This window comes from Salmo salar, chromosome 01 (assembly GCF_965601325.2).
Source record: "Salmo salar chromosome 01, fSalSal1, whole genome shotgun sequence".
NCBI classification, from domain to species: Eukaryota; Metazoa; Chordata; class Actinopteri; order Salmoniformes; family Salmonidae; genus Salmo; species Salmo salar.
Genome location: NC_138291.1, coordinates 90,640,426 through 90,651,627, shown reverse-complemented (window position 1 = coordinate 90,651,627; position 11,202 = coordinate 90,640,426). Strand labels below are relative to the sequence as shown.

The window sequence follows — 11,202 nt, the reverse complement described above, 5'->3', positions numbered from 1 at the left end:
GCAAAGGTAACCTGCCTAAATGACTACCGCCCCGTAGCATTCACATCGGTAGCCATGAAGTGCTTTAAAAGGCTGGTAATGGCTCACATCAACACCATCATCCCGGAAACCCTTGGCCCACTCCAATTCGCATTATCGCCCTAACAGATTCACAGATGATACAATCTCAATCGTACTCCTCACTGCCCTTTCCCACCTTGACAAAAGGAACACCTATATATGAGAATGCTGTTCATTGACTACAACTGGTGTGGCTGAAATAGACAAATCCACATATTTGAAGGGGAGTCCACATACTTTTGTATATATAGTGTAGTTCCTACATGATAGAACACTTGCTTTGTTATCTAACTGATCTTGTGTCCTTTCTGTCATCCTTTGAACCCATTCTCGCCACTATATTAATTTGTACTTTTAAAGTGTTTTACATGTTGCCGAAGTCCAGGGACAGCATTATCACCACAGTTCAAGAATTACCCACGTGAGCCAAATTACACAGTAAACAAGAATCACCTGCCTCCAACCAAATTCTGAATAATTTGGTCCAGGACATTTTTTTACCTCGAAGTGAAGAATATAAATGATTATTTGTACTATTTTGGACAGGCATGTAATACAGGCTACAAAGTATAAATAACCCTGATATCCTTTCGTGTCACCGTGTTTTATTTCATTTTTTATTCACCGCTGATTTAAATGTTGATTCTTGGCACATTCAATGAATTAATGTCCTATCAATTTAAAAAATGAACACGCAGGCATGTTTATCACTGCACGAATGACGCTCGAGAAGTTTCCAGATATAAAGGAGCTTAATTTGGAGTCAGTAATGGGTGGAGAGTCTTGTTGTAGGAGATTACACAGATGCGTGTTTGTTGCAGATAACACGTCCGAGGGTGGGAAAACATGGTACCGATTTTTATGATTGTAACTAAAAGTTTATTTCTCACGCTTTTAATTAGGCCTAAGGAAATCTCAAACGATGGCATCAAATTGATCTGAAATTACAGCCCATCAACTACGGCACAGGTGCACTCTCAGGAGGCAGGGTTGGAATGAACTAATGCCATGCCAATGCCATACATTTTAGAGTAGTCAAAGTTTAGTGTTTGGTCCCATATTCCTAGCACGCAATGTGACAACAAACGTGTTGGATACGTTTGCAGTTTGTTTTGGTAGTGTTTTGGATTATGTGTTGCCAACACAATCTCACATTCAGTTCATGCATTATGTACATAATGCATTTCAGCAAATGTCGTGCGTTTTTGTGTGGCTTAATTCGTGCGAAAAGACACAAATGTAACCAGTACGCTACACACAAGCCTTTGCAACAACCATAGACACGATAGCCTATATTTCATTTTCTTCTTCTTTATGGCTAATTCAACGTTATGAATATACAGAAATTATGTCTTTATTTAACCCTGTTTTAAAATATGTAATTGTATGCTTATATGTAGTGTTTTAAACTTGGTGAAGCGAATTTGTGAGAAAATAAACACATTTACGTGCGACTTAATTCGTGGAAAAAATTGTATTATTAATATCAATGCTGTTTTCTATGCTTGATTTAAATAATACTTTGGGATACTGGTGCACTTGTCATCATAAAGGCCCTCTTTTCGTGTAGGCAACAGTACACGGTTTTCTTCATAACGCATTTATTACGTTAAACAGGTTATTGTAAAATAATGAGTTATGTTGGCTTACACTTATGGCACATCCAAGGCCTTTCCATGATTATTATTACGGTCATGTCAATCATGTTATATACTTAGGCTACTGTAGCGCGTTCAACCAGTTAGCAAGTCAGAAATGTCATTTTCCTAGTGCCGACTAGGACTTGAATGATGTATTATGCTGGCTTCACATTCGCGTGATAAATAGAAAAATGGGCAGTTGAGACTCCGACATGATTGTATTCAAGTGCTTTTGAAGTCGGAACAATTCTTAAACCAATAAGATTGGCAATTTCTCATTTCCCACTTGTAATTCCTATTTGGAGGGTCATTCAAGTGAAACTTCCCAGTCGGAACTAGGAATTTCCGAGAAAACCAATAGCATGTGAACGAGGCATTAGTATGTGTAATAGATAACAGTAGGGTCTGGGTCGCGGCGTGTCCAGCCCTCATACCCATTCACCACCACCGCGGAGTGAGTGTCAGTATCCTACTATGTGTCCGTGCAGTCAACTAGTATAGTTATTGTTTGTGAAGTAAGTAGGGTGATTATTATTAAGGTTCTGGTCGTCTGAGATACAGGCTATTACAACAAACAATATAACTATAGAATTAAGAAACTAAAGTAAATAAAGTATTAATGAAATAAATGCAAAAAATTAAATATAACATTAACAAATGTTTGGTTGCTTTAAGACTAATAAGTCATGTCTACACAATAATATTTTTCAAGGAGCGGTTCCAATGTTTAGCCTACATCTGTCTTCAGATTTATTTTATTGGTGATTTTTCCATTAAATACATTTCTTTCAATCTACCAAGCCACTCTTCCGTAGTATGAATGTCCTCATTTAACCAATGCTCTTTGATACATTCATTTGCTGCAGACAATAGGATATTCAACATGTAGGCATTTTGAAACTGTTCAGAGAACACTCCTAGTAATGGCAGTCTTTGGGTTCTTTGCCAGGGAACATTTAAATACATTATCAATGGCAAATACTGTTTTCTATGCTTAATTTCACTTAATATTTGTGTGTTTTGTTGCGCTCATTGCAGTCAGAAAACATGTTGAACGATCGAAACCCTTGCGTGTGATGTTGCTTTCTCTCCCCAAGACTCACGAGAAAATAACGGAAAACTAACCCAAGATCAGCACTAGAGGTTCTGGGGGGGGGGGGGGGGGGGGGCAGTGCCCATGTGACAACAATTTTGGACCCCCTTGTGGCCCCCCTAAATGTAGAGTATTAAATAATTTTTACATAACAAATTTTTGCTATCTTTCTTTTTTTACATCCATTATTAGACAGTGGCAACTCGGAACACTAATTTAACCCACACGTTTTCTAGAGGGACGGCTTTAGGCGGTATCGTACCACATGCAAAACGATATGACAACAATAACGTCTAATGTAACTGGCCCCTCTAACAGTACAACTGGCCCCAGCTTGGCCCCCCCAGTTGAAATGGTCTAGAACCGCCACTGCATCTTCAAGCCAATGTATTGCAGAGCGCGTTCCAGCTCGTCAACACAATAGGCTGCAGGGCACGTTACTTTCTGGGTTGTTCGGTTTATATAAGAATATTAAATTAATCTAAGAAACGCATTTCCAGGCAGTTTGAATGTATATTCTTCTTCTGTGCAGAATCTGTGTATGATGACCTACAACACAAATGCGCATCATGACTTCAATCAAGGCAACTTGGAACGTACCCGATCCTCCCATGCGATCATCCTCTTTCCCGGTAAGTGAAGTATGCAATGAAACAATGTGGCTGTAATCGCTAGTATGTAATGGAGATTGATTTATAGTTTTTTACATTTCTCAACCCACTATGCATTTTTCACTGATCTGTCAAGGTTTTCAATGAAAATCTTAGCTATAAGCCTACTCAGTTTCAGCTAGCTAGCGAGCTCGGCAACAGTCTATGGAGTTTCATGGTGGGCGCAGGGTTTTGTTCAACATCAACACACCTGATTAGACTAGCTTGAGTGGTTAATTACTTTAATCCACGTGTCAAACTCCTACCATGGGAGGTCCGAGTGTCTGCAGGTTTTTGCTTCCACCCTTGATTGATAAATGAAGGTCACAAATGACTAAGGAACTCCCCTCACCTGGTTAGGTTGTCCAGGTGTTGATTGAAATGAAAAACCCACAGACACTCGGCCCTCTGTGGAATGAGTTTGACATCCCTGTCTAATAGAGCTAGTTTAACTGGTCTTTGCAAAGCCTTTCTAAAGACAGTTTTAGATCTTGTGGAGCAAACAATGGATGAATAGGGACAACAAGACAGCACTGCTCCCATCCACAATGAATGTGTATCTATCCAATGGTCATCTTATTATCCATCATTCACATTTTTGTACACCACCTGTAGTTTTTGTGATGTCATCCACATACAAATTAAGTACATTGTCACGAACCGGCTCAAAGTCCGTAACAAAAAGGGAGACAACGTGGAGATAAGGAATAACCAAAATATATTTATTAACTGAGGTAATGTAAATGAAATTAACAATGGTGTGTTTAGTCAGTAATCAGTAGTGTAAGTGAGTGGTTGCGTGCATGAATGTGATAATGAGAGATGTTGAAAGGTGCCAACGCAAACAAACAAAACAGCCACAAAAATGCCACAACCAAAATCTATCAGTGTGTCTGCATGGAGAGTCTCCTCAATGAATGGGGAAGAGGTGTATTTATCCCGGGACACACCCGAGTCCAGCTGTGTCCCATTTTGCTGACGACCCTCCCGGCTCCGCCCACCGACATCCTATTAAGGAAAACAAGAGCAAAGAGAAAGAATTCGGTAGACAGAGTGGGAGGGTCGTCACCGCCCCCCCCCCAAAACCGGGAACCAACAAGGGCCCGGAATTGACCCAGCTTGCGTCCCAATTCCATGAGGGGGTACGTGTTCACACTTCCACTTGCCCCAGCCAACCTCATCCTATCCAGACCTCACCAACCTTTGCACACAAGAAGCAAACTTAAGAGGAAAGAAGAAAACGAGACCAGAAGAGAACAAACAGGAGCGACAGAACAGGACAATACCAAACACAAAAATAAACAGTGGTCAGTCACTTGGACATTCAGGAACGACCTTATAGACTCCCACTGTTCGGCCTCAGAGGAACGTGCATAATAGTGTTTTAACAGATTTACATGGCACAGTTGGTCCCGTGTGGCTCAGTTGGTAGAGCATGGTGTTTGCAACCCCAGGGTTGTGGGTTCGATTCCCACAGGTGACCAGTATGGAGAAAAAAATGTATGAAATGTATGCATTCACTACTGTAAGTCGCTCTGGATAAGAGCGTCTGCTAAATGACTAAAAATGTAAAAATGTGTGCTTTTCTCCGTTCTGGAGTGGCAACTAGATAGTGTTGCTCGGTGCTCTGGCGTTCAACCGTATATGGACCTTGAAACTTGGCTTGAAATGGAGAACCAACAATTGGCAGCAGAGCAAGAAACTGGTCACCTGGACTAAAGTGACGAGGCTCAGCTCGTCGATCAAATTTGCCATTTATCCTCCCCTGTGAAGATGATAGCTTCTCTTTAGCCATCTCACCAGCAGCGTACAGACGTCGCCGGATATCACAACCGGCCGTGATCGGGAGTCCGACAGTGTGGCGCACAATTGGCTCAGCGTCGCCCGGGTTTAGGGGAGTGTTTGGCAGGGGTAGGTCGTCATTGTAAACATAATTTGTTTTTAACTGACTTGCTTAGTTAAATATAGGTTAAATAAAAATCAAATAGTTGCTAACAGCGGAGTTGTGACTTGATATTAGGAGATGGGGAAAAAACAGAATGAAGACCAACAAGATTTGGTCGGTTCTTTACGAATAGAATGATTTCTAGAATGAAGAACCTGATATCGCTATACCGAGAAAATGTTATGTCACTTTCTTCATGAAGGTGTTATGTATGTGGCAGCAAATATATGGCTTCTCCTACACCTCCCTGGGGGATGATGAGGAATCATCTAGTAGGGAACAGTACAGGCACAATGGAGAGACCTATGGTTATACATTTTATTAGGATGTTTTCATTAAATTGAATGTAAAGGCATAGATATGCCTTTTACTCATTGATTTTCTCAGATCATGTGTGTGCCTACTGTATGTGATTAAAGATAACACTAGGTGTTCCCATTTTTATATTCTAAAACCTCACGTAGGATCATAGGTGAAGAAGCCAGCTGCTGCAGAGGCCTGCATGGACTAGGTTGCTGTGGGTCATGTAGGCTACTGCAATCATATAGCTCATGTAGGGATCTGGTATAGGAAACTTGAATCTCATCCCTTTATTATAAAAAAATGGGACCAATATGTCAAACTTTTTTTAATGAATATGGGGCAGTTTGCTACACCAAACAAACTAGGGTTTGCTCTATGTACAAGTGTAGGTCAATTGTATCAAACCAAACGGAAAACAATCTTAAAGGGGATTAAACATTTCTGGAATTATGTTTTACATAACGGATATGAATATGACAACTGCTACAGTACACTCATGTCAATATAAGGTAAATAGTTTTGACAAATGCATATTAACTGTTAAAGACTCAAAGGTCAATAATGAAGAAAAAATAGTTTTGTGAACAAAAATGTAAATTGCGCATTCCATCCATGATGCGTTGATGTTCGTTTTATGGTCCACGTTTTCTTATTAGTTAAAAAAAATAGTGGTCACTTCATAGTTTTGTTTTTGTACCTTTTATATGTTAATTAACATATTGTGTGTCACGTGTTTTACAGCCAGCGACATTATACAATTCAGCCGGGCCAACTCTGTAAGCTTGTAGGCAATGTGCATCCATTCGCCAACTTGTTCATCTTGGCTAATGTATTATTTATAATGTGTAGATATAACATCTATATATGAAATAACCATTGAAACCTTTAAAGTTGTCTTATTCTATTATCCATGCTTAAAGTGCAATTTGTCTAGGCCCATATGGATACAATTACGCACGAGTAAAATTAACATACAAAATCAACAAACAGATGCTTCTATGCTTCTTTTATTTTTTAATTGAGGAGTGAAACACATGTCTTCTCTGTCAGGTATGGAGGACTGACTCTAGTGGTACTGCCTGCCCAGAGCGGACACCACCACAGACAAGAACTTCTGGAAGGAGGCCTGATACTCGGGGGTGAAGGCGGTGCCCATCCTCGCAGCGATGACGATGGTCAGACAGTCAGACAACAGCTTTAAAAGAGAACAAACCAAAGCAGAACTGAGATGTTTAGAATGTTTTTGGGGGTAGCTTGATCGAGTGGTGCAATGACATAATATACTATACTTTGCACGCGCAAAAAGTGCACTTCAAGGTTATTTTGTATCTTACCTTGAAGTTGTCGGGATCCACGCGCAGTTTCTCGGAGTGCAGAATGCTCAGCTCGGCGTAGGTGTTCTTTATGTCGTCCATGTTCTTCAGCGCTCTTTCCAGACCGCGCAGCACCGTGGTGCCGTGCTTAGCGATCAGAGGGTTGTTCATGATGGCCTCTGCGTTGTACAGGTTGCCGAAGGCCCCGAAGTACCTCTGGGTCCAGGGGTAAACGATCAGACACCTGAGGGGAGCGGAGAGAACAGTGTGAGGCTGAACAACAACATAACATGACGAAGAAGATGAAGATTAAGGGGACTAACACTCCAAATCAAATTAAAGTTACGTTTATTGTCTTACCTTGACAGGCACTTTTGGCCAACGTCGTCATAGTCTAGCTTGGAGAAGATGTCGGAGATGGCTGCGCGCTCTTCATCTGTCCATACAACCATGTTTGCTCGTGATGATTTAGCTTAGATGCTAGTGAGAATCAGAATTATGAACAAATTCGGAAAAATCTTTCTTTTTATGGTATTTTTGCACACCGCCCCCAAGACGAAAACGTGAATGTGATTGGTTGGAGGTAACCCATGTTTTAGATAATACATTGTTGAACATTGGGCCCTCATTTAGGACAAAAGGCCTACTATCAAGAGGTTTTTCGTAAAACTGCAAAAAACCAAACATTTCTGAAACCAAAAATAGATCATGAGGGTAACCTGCAAAATATTGGAGATTTACATATGCAGTAGCTTATTTAGTAATACAGGCCTACTCTCCATTAGTCTATTTCGCCATAATTTGGGGATTTTGAATAATTGTCATTGCATTTGAATGAGTTCGCATTGATAATCATTAATAAGTCACGATGTCTCTCATGATTGCCAAAAAAAATAATGTATGACATTGGCATGGCATTGGTTTCATTGCAACCCTGTCTCCTGTTGATGCGCTTGTTCCATAGTTGAAATAACAAGGGCATGGGCTATAATTAAGTCGCTCTGGATAAAAGCATCGCTAAATGACTAAAATGTAAACATTTTAATGAAATGAAAGCGTTACAAATAAAATGTTTGTTACAATCCAAAAATAGGAACCAGGTTTTCCTATCTTCTGACGTGTTATCTGCAACAAACACGCATCTGTGTAATCTACAACAAGACCCTCCACCCATTACTGACTCCACATTAAGCGCCTTTAGGGGGGAGTAGGGTAAATTGAGCCATTTTTCACAATCAGGGTCACTCCATCAAGGGAAATATAGTTTTATTTCTAACAAAGATATCTAAGTATTTTTCAACATGTTGTGTATCCCTAGAAATAATCAGCGTTCATGTCAACATTACTGTGTTTAAAACATAGTTTGTCCAAAAAAAGTGGTTTATTGGCATAATTTAGTGGAAGTGGATGGCTGCAAACTTTCTACTTTTAAACTTGAACAAAACAGAGATGCTTGTTCTAGGTCCCAAGAATCAAAGAGATCTTCTGTTGAATCTGACAATTAATCTTGATAGTTGTACAGTCCTCTCAAATAAAACTGTGAAGGACCTTGGCATTACTCTGGACCCTGATCTCTCTTTTGACAAACATATCAAGACTGATTCAAGGACAGCTTTTTTCCATCTACGTAACATTGCAAAAATCAGAAATGTTCTGTCCGAAAATGATGCAGAAAAATTAATCCATGCTTTTGTCACTTCTAGGTTAGACTACTGCAATGCTCTACTTTCTGGCTACCTGGATAAAGCACTAAATAAACTTCAGTTAGTGCTAAATACAGCTGCTAGAATCCTGACTACAACCAAAAAATTTGATCATATTACTCCAGTAATATGATCAAAGCATTACATGGGCTTGCTCCTACCTATCTTTCCGATTTGGTCCTGCCGTACATACCTGCACGTACGCTACGGTCACAAGACGCAGGCCTCCTTATTGTCCCTAGAATTTCTAAGTAAACAGCTGGAGGTAGGGCTTTCTCCTATAGAGCTCAATTTTTATGGAATGGTCTGCCTACCCATGTGAGAGACGCAGACTCGGTCTCAATCATTAAGTCTTTATTGAAGACTCATTTCTTCAGTAGGTCCTATGATTGAGTGTAGTCTGGCCCAGGAGTGTGAAGGTGAACGGAAAGGCACTGGAGCAACGAACCGCCCTTGCTGTCTCTGCCTGGTCGGTTCCCCTCTCTCCACTGGGATTCTCTGCTTCTGACCCTATTAAGGGGGCTGAGTCACTGGCTTACTGGTGCTCTTCCATGCCGTCCCTATGAGGGGTGCGTCACTTGAGTGGGTTGAGTCACTGACGTGGTCTTCCTGTCTGGGTTGGCGCCCCCCCTTGGGTTGTGCCGTGGCGGAGATCTTGTGGGCTATACTCGGCCTTGTCTCAGGATGGTAAGTTGGTGGTTGAAGATATCCCTCTAGTGGTGTGGGGGCTGTGCTTTGGCAAAGTGGGTGAGGTTATATCCTGCCTGTTTGGCCCTGTCCGGGGGTATCATCGGATGGGGCCACAGTGTCTCCTGACCCCTCCTGTCTCAGCCTCCAGTATTTATGCTGCAGTAGTTTATGTGTCGGGGGCCAGGGTCAGTCTGTTATATCTGGAGTTTTTCTCATGTCTTAGCCGATGTCCTGTGTGAATTTAAGTATGCTCGCTCTAATTCTCTCTTTCTCTCTAATTCTTTCTTTCTCTTGGAGGACCTGAGCCCTAGGACCATGCCTCAGGACTACCTGGCATGATGACTCCTTGCTGTCCCCAGTCCACCTGGCTGTGCTGCTGCTCCAGTTTCAACTGTTTTGCCTGTGGCTAGGGAACCCTGACCTGTTCACCGGACGTGCTACCTGTTCCAGACCTGCTGTTTTCAACTCTCTAGACAGCAGGAGTGGTAGAGATACTCTGAATGATCGGCTATGAAAAGCCAACTGACATTTACTCCTGAGGTGCTGACCTGTTGCACCCTGGACAACTACTGTGATTATTATTATTTGACCATGCTGGTCATTTATGAACATTTGAACATCTTGGCCATGTTCTGTTATAATCTCCACCCGGCACAGCCAGAAGAGGACCGGCCACCCCTCATAGCCTGGTTCCTCTCTAGGTTTCTTCCTAGGTTTTGGCCTTTCTAGGGAGTTTTTCCTAGCCACCGTGCTTCTACACCTGCATTGCTTGCTGTTTGGGGTTTTAGACTGGGTTTCTGTACAGCACTTTGAGATATCAGCTGATGGAAGAAGGGCTATATAAATACATTTGATTTGATTTGATGATTTACCCCGGGTATGGGACAGGATTAATAAAGCCACCTTCAAATTTCTGTACTGAATGAAATGTTACCAATCCCTTTTTTTAATTCCCAAAGACAATCAAAATAGCTTTTTTTTGTTTTTGAATCATTTTAATAGAATAGGCATATTTTAACACAGGCTTAACACCTAACAAACACTTTGTACTTTTTTAAAAACACTTTTAACATGTATTGCATTATGCCTGGGAAGAAAACACTTATGTTTGCTTAGCTTGCCATTGGCTCAACCTTGGGCTCGACTTAGCCCATGGCCATTGACTCAACTTACCCCAAGGCAAACATTTCAACTATATAGGGTCCCTTGTGGCTCAATTGGTAGAGCATGGTGCTTGCAACACCAGGGTTGTGGGTTTGACTCCCATGGGGGACCAGTACAGATAGAAAGTATGGAAATATATACACAGACTTCTGTAACTTGCTCTGGATAAGTGTCTATTAAAATATTTAGTAGCCCACACAGCTACAAGGATGCACTATCATGCTTGGTTTAGGACCTCATATTGAAGCTTATAGAGACCCCAATTGATATATAGAACAATCTTTAAATTATCTACTTTGGTTTCAATACAAGCATCATGAAACCTCTAACACAATAAATGAATTGTACTTGTGCGAAAATCATTTTTTTGGACCTAACTTGCTTACCACTTTTTCGTTGTGGTTTCTTCCTTCAAAATCCAATGAAATTTCATTTGTCACATGCGCTGAATGCAACATCTGTAGACTTCACCGTGAAATGCTTACTTACAAGCCCTTAAGTCCTCGACAATGCAGTTCAATAAATATAGGTAATAAAACATTTGCTAAATATACTTAAGTAAAAAAGGTAATTAAAAGTAAGACAATAAAAGAACAATAACGAGGCTATATACAATGGCATGGGCTGTACGTTCAGATCAA

General features: G+C 40.9%; 1 protein-coding gene and 1 long non-coding RNA gene across 2 annotated transcripts; one reads left to right on the top strand and one right to left on the bottom strand.

The window, feature by feature from the left end:
* The first annotated feature begins 2,129 nt into the window (after positions 1–2,129).
* Positions 2,130–10,920, top strand: LOC106609621 (uncharacterized). The gene is made up of 3 exons (XR_001329728.2): positions 2,130–2,215; positions 3,326–3,425; positions 9,695–10,920. It is a non-coding gene; the product is annotated as an uncharacterized LOC106609621 (long non-coding RNA).
* On the bottom strand, positions 6,683–7,503 carry LOC106609615 (hemoglobin subunit beta-2). Its single transcript, XM_014208574.2, has 3 exons — positions 7,365–7,503; positions 7,026–7,248; positions 6,683–6,886 (listed from the first exon to the last, which is right to left on the bottom strand). Exons 1-3 carry the CDS (start codon positions 7,454–7,456, stop codon positions 6,758–6,760), a joined length of 444 nt encoding a protein of 147 aa, XP_014064049.1. The 5' UTR covers positions 7,457–7,503; the 3' UTR covers positions 6,683–6,757.
* Positions 10,921–11,202: the final 282 nt, after the last annotated feature.

Excerpts from the sequence above, each read along its gene's own strand:
- LOC106609615 (XM_014208574.2), bottom strand. The coding sequence starts at position 7,456 with ATGGTTGTATGGACAGATGAAGAGCGCGCAGCCATCTCCGACATCTTC. Across the intron at positions 7,249-7,364 it reads GGCCAAAAGTGCCTGTCAAG|GTGTCTGATCGTTTACCCCT; the intron begins GTAAGACAATAA and ends CGCTCCCCTCAG. Across the intron at positions 6,887-7,025 it reads TGGATCCCGACAACTTCAAG|CTGTTGTCTGACTGTCTGAC; the intron begins GTAAGATACAAA and ends TCTCTTTTAAAG.